Source organism: Triticum aestivum, chromosome 6A (genome assembly GCF_018294505.1).
Source record: "Triticum aestivum cultivar Chinese Spring chromosome 6A, IWGSC CS RefSeq v2.1, whole genome shotgun sequence".
NCBI classification, from domain to species: Eukaryota; Viridiplantae; Streptophyta; class Magnoliopsida; order Poales; family Poaceae; genus Triticum; species Triticum aestivum.
Genome location: NC_057809.1, coordinates 491835381 through 491854099, shown reverse-complemented (window position 1 = coordinate 491854099; position 18719 = coordinate 491835381). Strand labels below are relative to the sequence as shown.

General features: G+C 47.3%; 1 protein-coding gene and 1 pseudogene across 4 annotated transcripts; both read left to right on the top strand.

The window, feature by feature from the left end:
- The first annotated feature begins 555 nt into the window (after window positions 1-555).
- LOC123128056 (histone acetyltransferase MCC1) lies at window positions 556-12509 on the top strand. 4 transcript variants are annotated; one of them, XM_044547961.1, is made up of 6 exons: window positions 556-906; window positions 1051-1195; window positions 1277-1376; window positions 1459-1687; window positions 2294-2365; window positions 12158-12509. In XM_044547961.1, exons 1-6 carry the CDS (start codon window positions 800-802, stop codon window positions 12318-12320), a joined length of 816 nt encoding a protein of 271 aa, XP_044403896.1. In that variant the 5' UTR covers window positions 556-799; the 3' UTR covers window positions 12321-12509. The 4 variants fall into 4 exon arrangements, with proteins under 4 accessions (XP_044403896.1, XP_044403895.1, XP_044403898.1 ...); XM_044547960.1 differs by having other exon boundaries at window positions 12125-12509; XM_044547963.1 differs by lacking the exon at window positions 2294-2365 and having other exon boundaries at window positions 561-906.
- Window positions 12510-12755: 246 nt separating this feature from the next.
- On the top strand, window positions 12756-15683 carry LOC123128055 (F-box/LRR-repeat protein At1g06630-like; annotated as a pseudogene).
- Window positions 15684-18719: the final 3036 nt, after the last annotated feature.

The window sequence follows — 18719 nt, the reverse complement described above, 5'->3', positions numbered from 1 at the left end:
GCATTGTTTATCTTCCTCCTATAACCACCGCGTGACGCTGACCCAACCGTCTGCTCCCCCACGGCCGGCGAGCGCCGCAGTGTAGCCTTGCAACGCTCTCCCGCCCCTCTTATCCGCGCACCCGAATAGTCGATCTCCGGTTCCTTTTCACCTGGGACGTTGTTCTAAAATCGCTTCCATCCAAGGTCTCGTCAACGTCCCCACGCCTCACTGTGCTCGCCCTTGCGCCGCCGTCTTCCGTTTCGATGATTTGTGGAAAATCGACTGACGCGAGTTCGTTTTTGGAGTGAGGAATATCAAAACCGTAATAGATAACTTTAGGGTGTGTAAAAGTCCACATAATATAATCATACTTCAATTGTCTTGAAGTACGTACTACGTATAAGAAAACGAGGAAATCATTTCAGACTTCAACAATTCAACTACTCAACCATCGTAGCTTGGAGTGCCATCCGAATCAGCCGATCAGCCTTCCTCTTCTTCCTTCCGCCTCCCGGTCACCGCCGCTCGTACACCCCTCCTTCCAGCCGGCAGGCCGCACCCCGGATCCCCCCCCCCCCCCCCCCCCCCCGGCGCGCGTTCCATCCTTTCCTCGCGATTGACCTCTAGCGCCGCGCCGCGCCGCGTTCTCCTCCTCTTTCCTCGCGCCGCGGCCACCGAACCCGCTCCGATTCGCCGTGGCGAGGTCGACGCGAGCCGACGCGGCGGCACTCCTGGACGCCAGGGAGCCTTTCCCCCCTGCGCCACCCGCACTCCTGGCGAATAACCTGGTGGGTACTCGTCGTGATCGGAGCTTCTCATGTTGGACCCAAGATCCGAAATCTACCCCACCATAGAGTATCGCCCCATCCAGCCCTCCGACCTCGAGGTTCTTGAGAAGATTCATCTCTCGCTGTTTCCTATAAGGTAACTGCACAAGTGGATGCTTCTACGATGTTCTTGCTTGCATTGTTATTACATCGCTTGCAAGGTATACTAATAGAATTTGTTGCGGCCTATCGATGATTTCCCCACTATTGGTCCATTTAAACAATTCGTTCTTTGCTCTAGGTACGAGAGGGAGTTCTTCTTGAACGTTGTCAATGGTAATGGTGTCATTTCGTGGGGTGCTGTGGACACTAGCAGATCGGATGAAGGCAGGGATGAGCTGATAGGCTTTGTGACCACGAGGATGATTGCAGCAAAAGATAGCGAGGTACAAACAATACATAGGATCTCCTGAAAAATCCTTGGTCTTACAAGTGAGCTCAGTGGAGCTAATTGTTTGAATTTGCAGATCGAGGATTTATTTAGATACAACAACTCGCACAAAGATCTAACACTTCTTTATATCCTGACGCTTGGTGTAGTGGATAGCTACAGAAACCTCGGCATAGGTTGTTTCCCTGTTTCCTCATCTTAGCTTCACAGTTTGTTAGTGCTGATTCAGTTGATCCTCACACGAATTCACACTTGCAGCTTCTTCGCTTGTTCGAGAGGTGATTAAACATGCTGCAAGTGTATCAAATTGCAGGGGTGTTTATTTACATGTCATCTCATATAACCAGCCTGCAATTAACTTTTACAAGAAGATGCTATTTAAGCTAGTCAGAAGACTTCCGATGTTCTACTACATAAGAGGGCAGCATTATGACTCATACTTGTTTGTGTATTATGTCAATGGGGGGCGTACGCCTTGTTCACCACTGTAAGTATCCATGTTTGCTTATTCTGGTAAATTGTTCTAGTCCATATTTACTACTTATCCACGGTCATGTTTTGATTTGATTTTCTATCTGCAAAGCTTAGTTTCTTGTTAGGATAATATGCGAACTTGACTGACTATCCCATGAAGTCTCTCTAGTTTGTTGTGACCAATTGTGTGAACTTTGTAGTGTGCTTTGTTTTGTTGACGGCTGTTCATCTATTGATTTCTGACCTGATACTGTCCATGGACACGTACAAACCTGAACTTATCCACATGAGAGAGCCTGTAGATGTCGTACCTCTTCCAAGGAATTGCCTTTGCAAAATCCAGTGTATCGAGTCCCTATAATTTGGTGTACAATTTTCATTGTTGCATGTTTCATTATAGCATGCACAGTTTTTTTAATGGGTTGCTGCAAGCCTGCAATACAAATTTGATGCTACTATTCTTGTATGTGTACACAACTAAGTTATTTGTACGCTTTGCATAGATCATGTTCAATCCAAAAGAAAACAGCAACACACAAACCTTGTATGTTTGTATCCTAATGTGTCAATGCCTTCTTATTGACGAATGAACTGAGGAGATAACCTTAATTCTTTTCAGCTTAAACTCGCATATTGGACTTTTGCCTCCTTCTGCAACTTTTGGTGTTGCCTCTCGTGAATACATTATTAGGTACATTCTGAAGTTCTGGGTTATTTGAAGGGAATGAACTCTTGGTAGCCTTCCATTATTGTCTTCGGGCATTTCAAATGGGTGGCATGAACATGACATAAGTCTTTGTCATATACTACCTAGTATATAACATGCAACATTACATGTTAAAAACTTAAAACTAGCTAACTATATAGCTTAGTTAAGCTCGCACCCAACTCCCAGCAATCTTTTATATAATGTGTCAGTTTTAAATTAGTACATGTCATGTCTTGACACCTTAATAGGTGATTGCAACCTTTATCAGTCAGGTGACGGTGACATCTGTCCTTGCTTTGCCCCATGTTTTTTTAGAGAAAAGGCGATAGTCCGACTTTATAGATAAAGCCAACCAAGCAGTTCACAACAGCATAAGTTACCACAGTCGCACCAGCAAATAAAGTACGGGTTGCACAGCAACCAAAACAAGCACATAATCGGCATGCACCAACAACCTACAGCCTATAGAAGCCAGATAGAAGATCACAGACGCTACGCCAACTACTTCACCGGAGCCTGCACTCTTGGGATAAGGAAATCGCAGTAGCTCGAACCCGAGAGATCAGCAGCTCTGTAGCGTCGATGTCACAACTTTTAACCACTGGCTTCCACTGCTCCATCAGATTCAGAGATTTGAAGATAATATCAGCAGGTTTAGAAGGAAAAACGTGCTCGATAGTAAATTTGTTCCTAGTTGTCAACAGAGCCCAGCTAACAGCAGCAAAACCAAACCAAAACAAATGCTTAACCTGACCAGACAGAATTGACTAGCGGCAAAAGCTGCTGAAAAGAAGTAGGAGCCCAACTGACACCCAGCCACGACTGGGTGCAACTCCAAATTAATGCCGCAAAGTCACAATTAAACAAAATATGGTCAGTGTTCTCAGGCCGAGAACAAAGAGAACAAACAAAGAGCCAAAGCCCTGCCATTCCGTTTACGAATCTGGTCGACAGCAGGCAACTTGCACCTAATTGCCTAACAAAGAAAGAGTTTGATCTTCAACGGAATACGAGGTTAAACCTGGAAGAAGAGGAACCAGAGACCAGACGGAGATATAACGGCTTAACTGAGAAATTGCTGGAGGAGGTATGAGGTCAAGTCACCGAATCCGAGGTCTCCGAGAGCGCGAGGAAGATGGCAGCAAGGCGGTGCCAATCTTCTAACTCTTCAGGAGGTAGGGAACGGCGAAAACCAAGATCCCAATTATTGTTAGCAAGGTCAAAAATAGAGAATAGAACTGGGAAGGGAGAGCATAAAGGACCGTCCCCAAACCACCAATCCAACCCAAAACGCATGGATTTGCCATCGCTGACCACAAATTTCACATGAGCTCGGAAGCCATCGCGCACCTTAATCAAGTCACGCCATAATTGGGAGCCATTCGAAGCAGAAGCAAATGGAGGATAGGTAGGAGAAAATATTTAGCCTTAAGAATGTCAAACCAAAGAGTACCAGGAGAAGCTTTCAGAATACACCACCACCATGGCTTTTAGGTCTATAAATGATCTTCCACTTAACCAATCTGTAACTTTTCTTGTTATCAACCGCGTTCCAATAGAAACCACTCCGATGCTTATCAAAACCAGCATGCGTACCCTCCGGTAACCGATAGAAATCTATGAGAAACATTGGCAAGGAAGAGATGCAAGAATTAGTAAGGATAACTTTCCCAGCATTAGTATTGTATCGACCACACCAAGGCATAACCCTATTGCCCACTTTGAGCACCATGGGCGCAAAATCTTGTATGAAAAGCTTCAGGGATGAGATGGGGATCCAAGATAATCAAAAGGGAAGGTGCCAAGCTTGCTGTTGAGGAGGTTAGAAACCCTCTTCGCCTCCTCCTCAGAACAACCAAGAACCAAAGCTTCACTTTTTGTGAGATTGATTTTAAGACCAGAAAGTGCTTCAAAACATAGAAGAAGGAATTTCAGGTTTGGTATACAAAGATCAGAGTTTTCGACAAGCACAATCGTATCGTCAGCGTACTGGAGATGAGAGACACCCGAGGGAATAAGATCATAGATAACAGGGGAAATGTGGCCAGCGGACGAAGCACGACGAATACAGGATACAACGTCAGCCACAAAATTGAATAGAAGGGAGGAAATAGGGTCCCCTTGTTGTAGGCCCTGACTATTGGCAAAAAAAGGACTAACTACGCCATTGACAAAAACGGCAGTGTGACCCTCAGAGACCAACTGCATGATACGATGAACATAGGCTTTGTCAAAACCTCTCGACAACAAGACATCCCTCAAAAAAGAACAAACGGACGTAGTCATAAGCCTTCTCAATGTCAATCTTTAGAATAAGAGCGTTCTTCTTCGAATGTAAGTCATGGACAACCTCATGTAAGCTGACAATACCATCCAAAATGGAACAACCCTTAATGAAGCAGATTGCGTCGGGGAGATCACCCGATGGGCTAGAGGAGAAAGGCGCGATTAAAAACCTTTAGAGGGGAATTTAGCCAAATTATTGATGAGAGCAATGGGTCTAAACTGGCAGATGGTGTCAGCACCCTTCACTTTGGGAATAAGAGAAAGAATAGCATAGTTGAGACGAGAAATGTCAACCGTGCCTAAGCAAAAGCCCTGAATAATGGCATAAACCAAATGTTTAAGAACATGCCAATTTTTTTTAAAGAGAATCAAAAAACCATCAGGAACCGAGGCAGAATTGGGGCTGGATGAGGCCACTACCCCATCGATTTTAGAATTAGACAAAGGAATAAGTAGGCTTTCATTTTCCTCCGGTGAAATCAAGGCAGAAGGAGGCCAAAAGTTAGCTGAGAGCCTGAGATAGAGAGAGGGGAGGGAGGTTGAGCAGCAAGTAAAGAAGAGAAGAAAAAAAAATGAGACATAATAAGATTAGCATCAGAAATCACCACGTCGTTGATAACAAGCCTGGCAATCGAGCACCGATGACGTCTTCCATGAGCAATAGCAAAAAAGTACTTATTAAGCGCATCACCCTTAAGAATCCAAGAAAGATGCCCACATTGCTGCCAATAAACTTCTTCAGCTTTATGAATAGCAGTTAAGGTTAATTCAATTCCACAGAATACCGATGAGACCACCTAGCACTATCCAAACCAACAGAATCAGCAATAGCATCCAAATCTTTAATCTGGGCCGGCTAGGAGTTCTTATTCCTATGAGCCTCGACATCTCTGTTAGCCCCAAGCCTTTCAGAAATTGACGAAGGTGTTGAGATAGGAACCACCAATCACCCAAAGTACCAAAGGAACAAAAGGTCGACACCAACAAAGAAGAAATTTTAGAAGAGATCAGGGGAGAAAACCCCTTCACCGAGAACCAGGAGGAGTCAGAATGGAATTTAGAGCTTGGACGAATAGAACAAAACTCGGAGTTCAACAAAAAAGGAGTATGATCCGAACCAATATGAGAATCAGCAAAGGGAAGATCAAGGGTAAAGCGAACCCCACCACTAGGAACATCACCAAACCCACTAGGAACAGCACACAAAGGAACACCCGATCCAGAATGCAACGAACTAGATCCAGCTAGTGATTGGACCAAGTATAACGGGCCGAACCCACCCAGTTCATGAGAACTAAATTATTGATTGAAGTCATTAAATGAATTAGCACGGGACCAGGAGAAATTGGCATTATTTTTACTAGCAGGAGAATGCATGAGATTGAAATCACCCCCCACTAGCACATGAAGAGAAGAAGAAATTTTCAAAGAGAGCTCATCCAAAAATACTTGAGAGAAACCATAAACACCAATAGTATCCCATAAACAGTTGAGATCACAGTGACAAAGAACCATACTAGCGAGCCGGAATCAAAGGCAACAAAATCAAATACATCTAGCTTAGCACCCTATGAGGATCCCACTAGAATGGTTAGAGTCCGGAAGCCACTTCCAAATGAAACTACCGGAGCCACCAATAGAAGAAAGATCAGAAGCAGAGAAAGATGATTTAATAGTCTCCTGCAAGCAAATAATATCAATGTTAGAATCACGCACATAGTCACGCAATTGGTTTCGGCACCCCCTAGCCCCAAAACCACGCATATTCAAGAGGATCTTCATTTAAAAGATAATTTTTTAATGCGAAGGCTCGACCTTGACGGGGCCAGCAAGGAACCATTTTTCTTCCTACGAGTTTTACCAGTAGCTACTGGGTGGCCGCAATCATCCAAGGAAGTAGACGAACCCAGAGCCACCCCGGCCTCGGAAACAGGAATGGAAGAAGGCGAGGGTGGTACGGCATTCATAATATCATCAGTCAAAGGTGAGGGAGTAGCCAAAATACACGCTTTGGCCAAAGAAGTTTGCACTAGCTCGTTAGCACGAATAATAGACAACACCGAAGTCGGATCAGCCGAAGAAGAGCCGAACAAAACACCCGAGTCTAATGCAACCTCAAGGAAATGGGAATCAGGATAATCAGGAAGCACTAAGAATTTTGGGGAAGAGATTGGGGTAGTACCTGTTGTGCCCAAGTTCTTCTCGGTAGCACGCCGCTCTGCACGCACCAGCATAGATTCCCCCAAATCACGAGCACATGAGCTCTTCTAGGCGGTGGAAACCGGAGTCTTGATAGTTACCGAACAAGAGGAGGGAGTAACAAGCAGCTCAGCGACACCCACTTTATCAACTAATCCCATGTCATTGTCATGGCTGCGAAACAGTCCAATACCAGATTGCTTTGATGTGCTCGACATCCTACAACACAGAGAGAGTATCTTTATAGTTTTCTACGGCCTAGATGTCGGCACAACCACCTTAGGGTCAAAGTTCTCATGATCAGGCGAATCTTCAATCCCAGATAGAGACGGTGAAGGAGTACGGGCCGGAAAGTTTGAGCACACGGCAAAAGCCAGAGGACTGCCCCAGCCCCAGGAGTAGAAGGTGCAAGCACCGCACAAGCAACCACAACAGCAGGCGCATCTTTGGCCGCAACATCTTGGTGCGCGATTTGGGTACATCAACTGCAACTTAGGCCCAAGAGCATCCCACTCTTGCTTGGAAAACGGCGGACCCAATTCATCTCCATCCATCAAACCTCCATTATTCTGATCTTCATGGGGTGGCGGAGAAGCAGCATGGGGAACCTGAGAAGCAGCCTGGCCCTCCACCCCGACATTGATACGATATACTTTGGAGGCAGGGAACACCTCAATAAAACCACACACATGATACGAGCCTGGCACCAGATTCGTGACCGAACAGGCCCCAACTGAGACAAGGATTCTTCATCAATAGAGATAGGCTTGCCAACAAGCTCACCACCAAAAGCCATCAGACATGATTTGTTACGCATCACATCAGGAACATCATCTAGGAGAACACATGCATCGACCAAAGACCCAAAAGAACGAGCAGCACCAACAACCTCCTTTACTGAAACCACAAGATGATTCAAAGGTAGAGTAAAGCTAGTACTTTTTGACATCTTCAGACTTCCTTGCGAAGGGAAGACCACACCAAACTCAGGCCGGGAAATTTGCTGTGGTTGCTAGTCCCAACCCTTAAGCCCCCACCCATGCAATTTATCAGCTATCATCTGAAGACACATTGGCAGACTGGACAGAAATGACAACAATGTTACAGATGGGAGGAGTGGCCACTATTGCCTTCAAACCACCATCCATCCCCAAAAAACTTCAACTAGGCAACCCAATACCATACCACTTGACCACTGGCGGCTTAAAACGATTCATGCAACCCACTGTAAGATGCCCTCCCAAACTGCTGATCAAACAAAAAGGAGGAAATTCACATTGGGACTGGAAGTGACCCGGCCTATGACACACAAAGCAAGTCAGGGTAGGAGGCGAAAAGTTTGAAGAACCACCAACAGGAGCAACTTGTCCAGAAAGAGGAGGGGGTGGGGGCACGAAGCCATCACCAGATCCCCCGAGGCTGTCGTGGGGATGTAATTTGCAAAATTTGTTCTGCTGGTTAGGATTGAAGTTGTTGTAGCCACGAGCACGAGGATTGGATCTGAACTGCCCCGCACCCGCGTCGGAACCTTAACCCCCACCAATGGGGTAGGCGCAGGGCGGGCACCAGTAGCAGCGCACGACCGGGCCCTGTCGGAGCGAGGAGCCTGCGCACCAGAAGCATCTGCTTCCCATGGATCCAGAGAGCCTGAGGAAGGAGCGTCGCTGGAAGGCTAGGAGGCACGCGCGCCGCATCCATCCTTTCATCCTCCTGCACCCGCTGCTTGCGGCTCCATTCTTCTTCGCGAAGCCAAGGCGGTTGCGTGCCCCACGCCTCCCCCTCCTTTGCCGCCTGCTCACGCTCAAGCTTCGCCCTCAACTCCGCCTCATAACCCATCACTAGATCCATCATGCCCATGCTTGTTGTTGGTATTGCTGTCGCCGGAGGAGTCGCGGGACTGGACCATGGCCACAACAACAACGAAAGATCGGAGAAGGGGTGGGGGAGAGAGGGAGGAAGACGGTCGATCGAGGGGGGGGGGATGGATCCGGCCTTGCGAATATTGACGCCTGAAGCTGGAAACCTTAAAGAGAGGTCTGACCTTGAGCAGCCATAAGTACCCACAAAATGGATGGACAGGCCGAACAGGGGCACCGGGCTCCACATGACCAGAGAAGGCTGCAACAGGGAGAGGGGGAAAGTCAGAAGAGAACAAAAGGCATCGGGCCCTTACCCGGCCCACAATGCTCCCCGCGGAGCCTAGAGCAGCACACACCTCGGATTCCCCTAGGGTAACCACGACAGCCTCACCCGCCACCGCGAGCGATGGCGCCGCCGCCCCCATTTCCGAAACTGACGGAGCTTCAGACGCCATAGAGGAGGAAGAAGAGGGAGATGGCGGAGATCGAGAGGAGCTGGGGCAAACACCGAGGAGGCTAGGAGAAGGAGCAAGGGAAAGCAGCTTACGCGCGACGAGAACGAGGTGCCACCTGTGCCCGCACTGCCAGCCCCCCTCCCCTCCCAAGCGAACTTGCGGATCTGCCCCCAGGCCACCCGGAGCATGCACCACCCCTGCAGCAGCCGGAGCCAGAGACAGATAAGGTCCATTAGCATCCGATCCGCCTCATCAGAACTTGTTGGAAATTGGACCAAGAGGGGAACACGAGGGCGACCAGAAGAGTCGAGATGGGGAAGGAAGAGAAATAGGAGGAGGGGAGAGGGGAGAGGAGCACAAGCCATGAGGAGTAGAGCATGGTGCCACGGCCACCAACGAGCAAGGAGGGGCCAAGGGTGAGAAGGTCACCGGAGGGAAGGAGGGAGGAGAGGAGAGGAGAGCCATCTCCGGTTCCCTTGCCCCATGGTCAAATAGACGGCCAATATTTGTTAGGAAGTATTAGTATAGGTCTAGGAGTCCTTATTAGTCTATTTACTTTCCTTGCACCTCAAGTCTTGTGTAATATATATATATATATATATATATATATATATTCAATAAAGATAAGTTGCTTTCCTAACATGGTATTAGAGCCTAGGTTTAGGTCCCCTCCGGCGCCGCAACTCGCCTGACCATGGAGATTTTTTTCCCGGTCTCCTCTGTCTTGATCGAGCGGTGCTCCTCTGTCATGATCGATCTGCCGCCTGCTGCCTGCTCTTGACGTCTTCGCTGCCCCGGCTGACCGGCGCCCCGTCTGGCTCCCTGCATGACGTCTCTGCCGCGGCCTGTGCAGGTTTCCTCCATTGCCGCCCCCTCCAGGAGCTCTCCACCAACTGCTTGGTCTGCTCGCTTTGGTGCGCCGCCACCCTGCAAGTCTTCAATTGCAATGTCTACCCCAGGCTCGATTCCGCCGATCTGGTCCGGCTCAAGTAGGTTGACCCAACAGTCCGCTCAGTCCGCTGCGTGCACCTCCCGATCCAATCTGATCCCGTTGGCTTCATGAGCGGCTGCAGCTGCACGCTTCCTAGCCCTGCAGGTCAACCCTTCTCCGGATCAGGCTGTGACCCGCGCAGCGCCAACCAGCGCAACACACTTTGGCCTCAAGCGCCCTGCACAGGCCGGCTTCTGATATGCTTGCTTTGGTTTGCTTGTCCTCCCTGAAGGTCAACGCCCCTGGTTGGCTGTGTCTTCGCCGGGCTTCGTTGCTTTGGTTGAGCTTCTGGATAAGATTGACCGCATCTGTTCGGCTGGTTTGATCCTTCGTCTGGGCTTCTTTGTTGTTTTGGCTGCTGGACTAGTTTGTGGCTACTTCATCTGATTTAAAAAAAAGTTCAATGTCTTCTGCATACACGAGATGGCTTTTGCATCTTTGTCTCGAGTATACTTCCTAGCTTTAATCTCTTCATATATTTTCCGCTGAGTCCACCAAATCCGTTGATATTGTGTTTCTCGTGCCATGCAAGTCCAACATACCTCTGTCCGTCAGCCTTTTTCTCGTCCTGATCCTTTCTATACAACTTTTGTGGCCTACTTGCCCTTGTTGTTTTCTATAGGATTTTATGGACTCCTTTTGCATTGTTGATCTACGCCCATTGTGCCTTAGCCGCCGCGCTTCTTTGGCCATCGGTTGTCATGGGCTATGATTTTCTGCGTGATGCTTTATTCTCTGATGTGCCATCTTCTTTGACAACTCATCTTCTCTTGATACTTCTTTTGTATCTTCAAGTGATGTGGTGTCTTCCTCTGATGTGTCATCTCTTCGTTATCCCCTTTGGCGACTCGACAGGTTTTGAACTCTTCATGCTACGACGACACTCTCAAGACGCGGATTTGGATTATCATTTTTTTCTAGTATTACACTTCTTCAAATGCAATGCTATTGCATATACGCTTTGCATTTGAGAGAGGGGGGGGGGGGGGGGGGGGGGGTTAGGAAGTATTAGCATATGTGGATTACTATTCAGGGATTTGCCTCCCCACTGTAGAATCTCCTCCAATCGTAGTACGATCACGATTCCTGATGTCCACAGTACTCCATATACATGAGTGCTCAACTTTCAGAAGGGCCTTGTATTGCATTGTCCAGATCATTCTTGATTTTCCTCCACCTTTTGTGAACTCATCCAAGGCTAAAACATGGCTTGTGCCCTTGCATAGTGAACTAACCTTGCTCAAGAATGCTTTGATTCCTATTGCTCCTGTTCCTGCAAGCATATGGTGATATTTCCTGAAGGACTTGTAGCACCAAGTACTTGACAAGACTACGGTCATTAGACTACCCGCTTTCCTAGTCAAATATGAAACTATATGAGTTTCTGTTAGACTAAATTTTGATTCTTCCTGTGTTTAATTTGCTTGTTTCTACTCCCTCTGCCCCTGAATATAGATAACTTTGGTCATTGACATGATCTTCAGAACAATTTGACCATTAATTTCTGTTTCAAAACTACATTGCTTCAGACAAAAACCAAAGTATCTCTGACAGTATATTTCATGAGGGATCTAGCTGTGTCAGTTCGATATTTTGCTGATGTTTGTAATTCTCTCATTGTTGACAGTCAAACCTAAATTTGTTTGGACTGGGACAGATTCTTGAACTGCTTATATTTGGATCAGAGCGTGTATGTTAAAATTTTCTGATATGGATGTTAGTCAATGTCTTGGTTTATTAGCAGTTTAGCATCAGTTAAATATAAATTGTTATAATAAAATGAAATCAACTCGTAGCCTAAACAACCCTTAGACATCAAATCCAGCGCGGAGGAATTTATTTATAGTTTGCAGACGTTTTCTGTTGTCAAACTTTCTCACTCTTTTAGTAGCATCATCGTGCCTGTGTGTAAAATGATGGAGTACTAATAGCGCATGGCAATCTTGTGCAGGGAGATTGTAACTTCATTTGTTGTTGACTTCAGGGCTTTCCTAAAGATGCTAGTTGGCAAGATCTGGAGGAAAGAGGAAAAGAGTATCCCGAGATGGTCCCGTTGTAAGGAATCGACCACTCTATTGACCTCACAGAATAATAATAGTAACAATAAAAGGATCATCGCTGGTGAAGATTCAAGATGTCATGTGTAATTTTAGGTGTGAGCGACGCGATGGTATTGTTTTCGTGGAAACATCAGTCTCTTGCAATGTTGTTGTACCCTTGCCAATACATTGACAAACCAGGTATATAATTTCTCAGATAGCCATAGCCATGTCTTGTAAAAAGAGAGGACAATAAAATGAAGAAAATAAATGTCACCTGCTTAGCTTGTTGGAACACTGGATGGTCATATGCATTTACATTTACAATCATGCGCTGTTGAGGCACATCGGCTCTGGCTTTCATATTTCCTCTGAAAGATGAATATCATACTTTCCTTTTTGAAAAAAGACGGCAGTATTAGTACTCGTATTTTGTGAACATAGAATTACTACCTCTGTACCAAAATATAATACGTTTTTGTAGGCTAGCCTGCCAAAACGTCTTATATTTTGATATAGAGGTAATATTAAGTTAATTTTTTCTTTTGTGGGGAAAAGGTCTTAGTAAGTTGATCTTGTTGGCATAGTAGTAAGTTGATGTTCTTGTCACCAAAGATGTACCACTGGATCTGTATTAGAAAATTGTTTCTAATGGTATGACTTTGAAGTCACATTATTTTGTATGTTATCGGTCTAATTCATGGTCAAAGTTAAATCTCATAAAGGGTGATCTTATAAACTGGAACAGCAGGAGGATTGAATGAGGCAGGGAAAGGAACTGAAAATGTAGACATCAAATGGGTAACTGATGGCAATGTTGTATCTCTGTCAATAATGCTCGCAATAAACATCTTCTGCCTTCTGCGGCAGAATTGACTCCACGATTTTTGCCATCTTCAGTGCGATTGCAATATGTTCAATACGAGCAGAGATTTTTCAAAGTTCAAGGACCCCCATAGCTGGGGTGGCATTTTGTAAAACTGCCATGGCAATTTGCTTAATTTGCAAGGAGGTTTTGAAGAAAACTGGCGGTGTTCGCCAGGATTAGGACCCTGGCGAACGTTCGCCAGATAACGTTTCCCAGGTTCAAACGTGTCCAGCAACCGAGGTTGCTTCGTGATCCAGGTGAGCGCTGCAGCCCAGAGTCCAAACCGACCCCAAAACTAGCGTCCAAAACCAAGGTGCGCCGCAGCGGAAACCTTTTTGTTTGTACGCGTGCCTGCCTTGCTGAAAACAAAAGGGAAATTTCTCCGCAGCCGCAAGGCCCTACCCTACCCAGGCCTCCACGTCCCGCGCCATCCCCGGATTGGATAAAGAGAAACCCCCACGCGCTGCGCACGGCCGCGACGCGGAAACCAAGCCAGAAACCCACGATTTTGGCGATTTGTTCGTCACGCCGGCCATTCATTCCTGCTCGCCGCCACGGCACGCCATGACTGCTAGCCGCCCTCGGAGAAGCCATTAAAGCCGCCGCGCCTCGGTTCCGACGCCGCCGCCTTCGATATTCGTTCCGAGAAAAACCCTCTTCCGATCGCCGGGGCCGCCATGCGCACCAAGCACTTGATACCCAACCACGCCGCGGGGCTCACCTACGCGAACGCCTAGGCCGCCGCCCGCGAGGGCAGCGGCGGCGGCGTCGACCCGTTCGAGGCGTTCCCCGACGCGGTGCTCGGGCTGATCGTCTCCAAGCTGCCCTTCAGGTCCGCCGTCGCCGCGTCCGCCATCTCGCGCCGGTGGCCGCCGCGCCGGCGCTCGACCTCGACTTCGCCGCGGCGTTCCCCGCCGCGCCCCGCCGCAGGGCGGCCTTCGCGGCCGCGGCCACCGCTGCGCTCGCGGGCTCGCGGCGCCACCCGCTCCGCCGCCTCTGCCTCGCGCTCGACGGCTTCTTCGACCAGGCCTTCGCCGCCTCCGCGGCCAGCCACGTCGCCTCCTGGCTCGCCGCCGCCGCGGCGCGAGGCGTCGAGCAGCTGGAGCTCCACCTCCCTCGCTCCCGCCTCGCCGTGCTCCCTCCCTCCCTCATCGCCTGCACCGACCTCACGTCGCTCACCCTTCGCCTCGACCACAACGCCCTTCCGCTCCCTTCCCTCTGCCCCCTCACCCGCCTCTCCCGCCTCTCCCGCCTTCACCTCTCCTCCGTCTCGCTCGTTGGCTGCGGTGACTTCTTCGAAGACCTCTGCTCTCATTGCACGCAGCTCAGCTGCCTGATCCTTGAACAGTGCCACATCGGTGCACTCCGACTAGCCGGCGCGCCGCAGCTTTGCTCGCTTGACATCGCCAGCTGTTCGTGGACGGAGCAGTCGTCTATTGCCATTGCTGAGATGCCGGCGTTGCGCACTCTCCGCTACTCGGGTGCGATGGCGAACAGACACATGATTAATGGCGCCGATTCCTTGGACGAAGCCGTTCTGGCCATTGAGAAGCCACAAGCTCTCCTGGAGCCTAATCTCAGAGAGCTGCTTGCGTTGGTTGGAAACGTACGGAGCCTAGTGCTTTCGCCCTGGTGTATTGAGGTATATTATACAGAACTTCTTCATCTTGTGAAGTAATAATTGATGTTTCAGAAATCTAACCACCTAGATGTGAATAATTTGAAGCAATTTGCGCATCCTGAGGAATGGTCCAAGGTGCGGCTGGACAAGGTGAGACGCTTGGCATGCATAATAGAGAGGAGGGAAGAAGGTGCTTTGTCCATTGCACCATTGCTTACGAGTTGCCCCAATGTGCAAGAACTTTCTGTGTCGGTCGTGGTGAGATATACATCCTTGAGTTCTTCTATCTACTGTTGTGGTAACTCTGCTGCAATGAAATGATGTTAATGCCGATGATGTGATTGCTTGTTGTTGCAGCCATCGCAGTCCAAGCGGAGACGGTGCAGCGACAGTGAAGTTCAGTATCGTGTTATTGGTGGTAGAGGGATGATCGTCAGGAATCTCAGGGAAATTAGGATGGAGTACATTGATGAGAGCAAGAGTGGATTGGATCTGGTTAAGCTTCTGCTCAAGAAGGCGCAGATGTTGGAGATGATGACAATTGTGCCTTCCATGGATGGCCTTGAGCAGGCCAAGTTCAGGCGCAGGGTGTTGAAGTTCAGAAAAGCTTCCAGGAATGTCAACATCCAGTTTTGTGCCACTGCATGATGGAATGATTGTGTGTTAATCACTGAAGTCTCATGTTCAGTCCGTGAAGGAAGAAGTGGCTTGCCTGTCATGAGAGCACTTCCAGTCCTGTTCCGGGCACTTCTAAGATCTAACTTGTCACAGAGCTGCTAACTGTCATTTTAATTCGTTGCCAAGCTTCATTTAGCTTGAGTTTTCTAATAAGTTTGAAAATTTCCTAATTCTTTGGTGAACCAAACTACCTTTTCAGAGAAAGTTTAGCTTTGTTGGATACATGCACCTAGTTTTATGAGAAGTTAATTTGAAGAAGCGTGTTCTACCATGTTATACAAACGCTATGGATCTGTTTGGCCTAGATGAACATTTTCTGATGGTATAATTTGTAAGGCACCTCCAACCAGCATTGTGTTCTTGGTGCCTTATTAACCCAGTTGTTTGAACTTGTTTATTTGCATTCATATGCCTTATGTTTGATGCACAGGAGGATTCATACTGTCACTATTTGCATTCATATTGTCAGTATTTTCATTCATATTCTCTTGGTGACTAGCCAAATCATATGCTAGATGCACATGAGGATGTAAAAAAGTTTGATGGCATCCAGCTGTTGACCTTTGAAGGCATTAGTTGTTGTCATATCAGCTCCAGAAATGTCGTTATACTCTAGAAATGTCTGGTTGTGATATCTGGCTTGGCTAACTTTTATCTGAAATTTATCCACGCAAAAAAAAAAACTTGATATCTGGAATTCATTTCTTCAATATTTTTTCCTTCACAAGTTATAGTACAAATGGTATGCTTTTTCATTGTTCGTCAACAGGCCACGTGAGAATCGGCCCGAACCGAGTACATCACTGATATGCAACAGGTTGAAAGGTTTACTTCAAGAAATGATTTCTTTGACTCAGAGTTCCGGGACGAATGACTACTGATATACCTGGCCATCCGTCGGGCTGGCTGGGCTTCAGGCAGGCCTAACAAAGCCCGAAGTAGAAAACCTAGGCCCAGGCCGGCCCGGCCTGGGTGTCAGGGCTAGAATTCAGGCCCAAGCCTGGCCCGTCACTAGAAAAGCCCGCTGAGTCTTGGGCCGGGCCTCTTCCCTAAATCACAAATATGGCAAGCCCTGGCCCGGCCTTCGGGCTCAAAACCTAGGACCAGGCCCGGACTGCGGGCGAGATTGGATCGGTCGGGCCAGGCTGGGTCGGGCTAGGTATAACTACTGATAATATGTTAGTGACTTACTATGTATGTTTCCATGCAATAAATAATCACAGACAAGGAAATAATGGGGTGTGTGTGCAGTAAAGTTGGATATGTACAAGGCTTACGACCATGCTAGCATTGTCCTTTTAGGAGGCATTTTTAATTGGTAACCATGCTGAATGGACTTTTTAGAGGTAATATCATCGGGAGTCATAAAATTTGCGCTCGATGTTTAGTTTGGTGCTAAAACTTTAAAAATACGGATTTGTGGCCATTCAACTTGCGTTCCTATGCAAATAAGGTCACTTCTCTCGTATACAGCCGTATGGCCTGTCCACTTGGTGCGCCTGGTGGAGGTCCACATGTCAATGGTTGGGAGTGCACAAAATGTTGGGTGACCATAGCACACCACTTTTTGTGCGCAAAAAAACATGTGCAATTAAATAAAAATTGTGAGTGTTTTCTGCAAAAAATCTGGCGTGCTATGGTCACCCAACACTTTGTGCACTCCCAACCATTGATATGTGGACCTCCGCTAGGCTGGCGCACCAAGTGGACATGCCATATGGCTGTATACGAGAGAAGTGGTCGTATTTGCATGGGAACGCAAGTTGGATAACCACAAATCCATATTCTTAAAGTTTTAGCACCAAACTGAACATCGAGCGCAAGTTCTTTGACTCCCGGTGATATTACCTCGCCTTTTTACAAGACATGATGGTGAAGCTGGGGTCCAATGATAACTTGGTGAATTTGATCATGTATTGTGTTATTAATGTCAACTACCATGTTAGGTTTAATACATATAAGAAAGAACTTTTTACCCCAACCCGGGTTGAAGGCAAGGGGTCTCCTATCCCCTATGTGTTCTTGATTTGTATTGACGGGTTGTCTAATCTTTAACACATGAGGAGCATATAAGTGGTATCCAAAGGATTAGGGTGTGTCGTAGTGCATGTTGGTGCAATAATTTGCCTCCTTATGTTTTGGAGATTGTTGACAGAATCAGTAAATGAATAATATGCTTGCTAGTGCGTAGAGAAATTAGGTCCCAAAAGTACTAAGGAGTTTGCTATAAACTCGAAAGGTAATCATCTACGTTGCAGAAGAAGATTGTTGTCAAAGATATTGCGTGAGGGAAGTGACCCCTAAAAATTCCCGACGTGAAGCAATTGTATTAGTACCCGGTCCATGCGTGTTACTACAGTCAATAAGAAAGAAGACGGGAGAGAATACGTAGAATTTTCTTTGGTACACCTTTTTCTCTTATTTGAGTCATAGGACTACCGTACTATCAAGAGGGGTAGAGCGTTTTGAAACTTATGTTTCTCTGATGCTTGACTGAAACCTATGAGAGTTGAGATAAATCTCTTCCAGCCTCAAAACATTACTTGCCAACAAGAGACGTTGATCTTCTGGGTTGCTAGTGAAAGTGCTAGTTATCGACTAGAGGGGGGGGGGGGGGGTGAATAGGCGATTTTTATGAAAGTCTTCAAAACACGAGGTATTTGAAGACAAACTATAGAAATGAACCTATTGATATACAACGGAAGGTAAACTACACTAGACAGGCCATAGTCAAGTAAGCAATAAAGTGAAAGCACGAAGACTATCAGCAGCTAGTGTTGGGGATATTACTACTAAGTATAAACCGGCCATGAGGGGCCGGGTTATGCCCACAATGAGTTAGTCATGTGTAAAGCCCATGAAGACAAGAAGTATGGCGCTTTACGGAGGAGATCTAATATGAAGACCCAGGGCCCAAGGGCGGATTAGGGCCCGTAGACATAAACCGCCATATGATATGTAACTTATGTTGTAAGACAAGGAAAGGTAGAAACCGAGCCGGATACGTCTATGAGCCGGCCTCGGGATTCTGTAAACCGCCGGGCGTCAACCTGTGTATATAAAGGAACGACCCGGCGGCGGTTTAGGGACAACAAACAATAACTCGAGAGCCAGGCAAAGAGGATTCGCTCCCTGATCATCGAAACCCTAGCAATTCCATCACAACTGGAGTAGGCTTTTACCTTCACCGTAAGGGGCCGAACCAGTATAATTCCTCACGTCTCTTGTTCCGCTTTAACCCCTTTAAGCTAACTCATCACGATGGCTCCACGACTAAGTCCTCTCAATAGGACATCTGCCGTGACAAAACCACGACAGTTGGCGCCCACCGTGGGGCTAT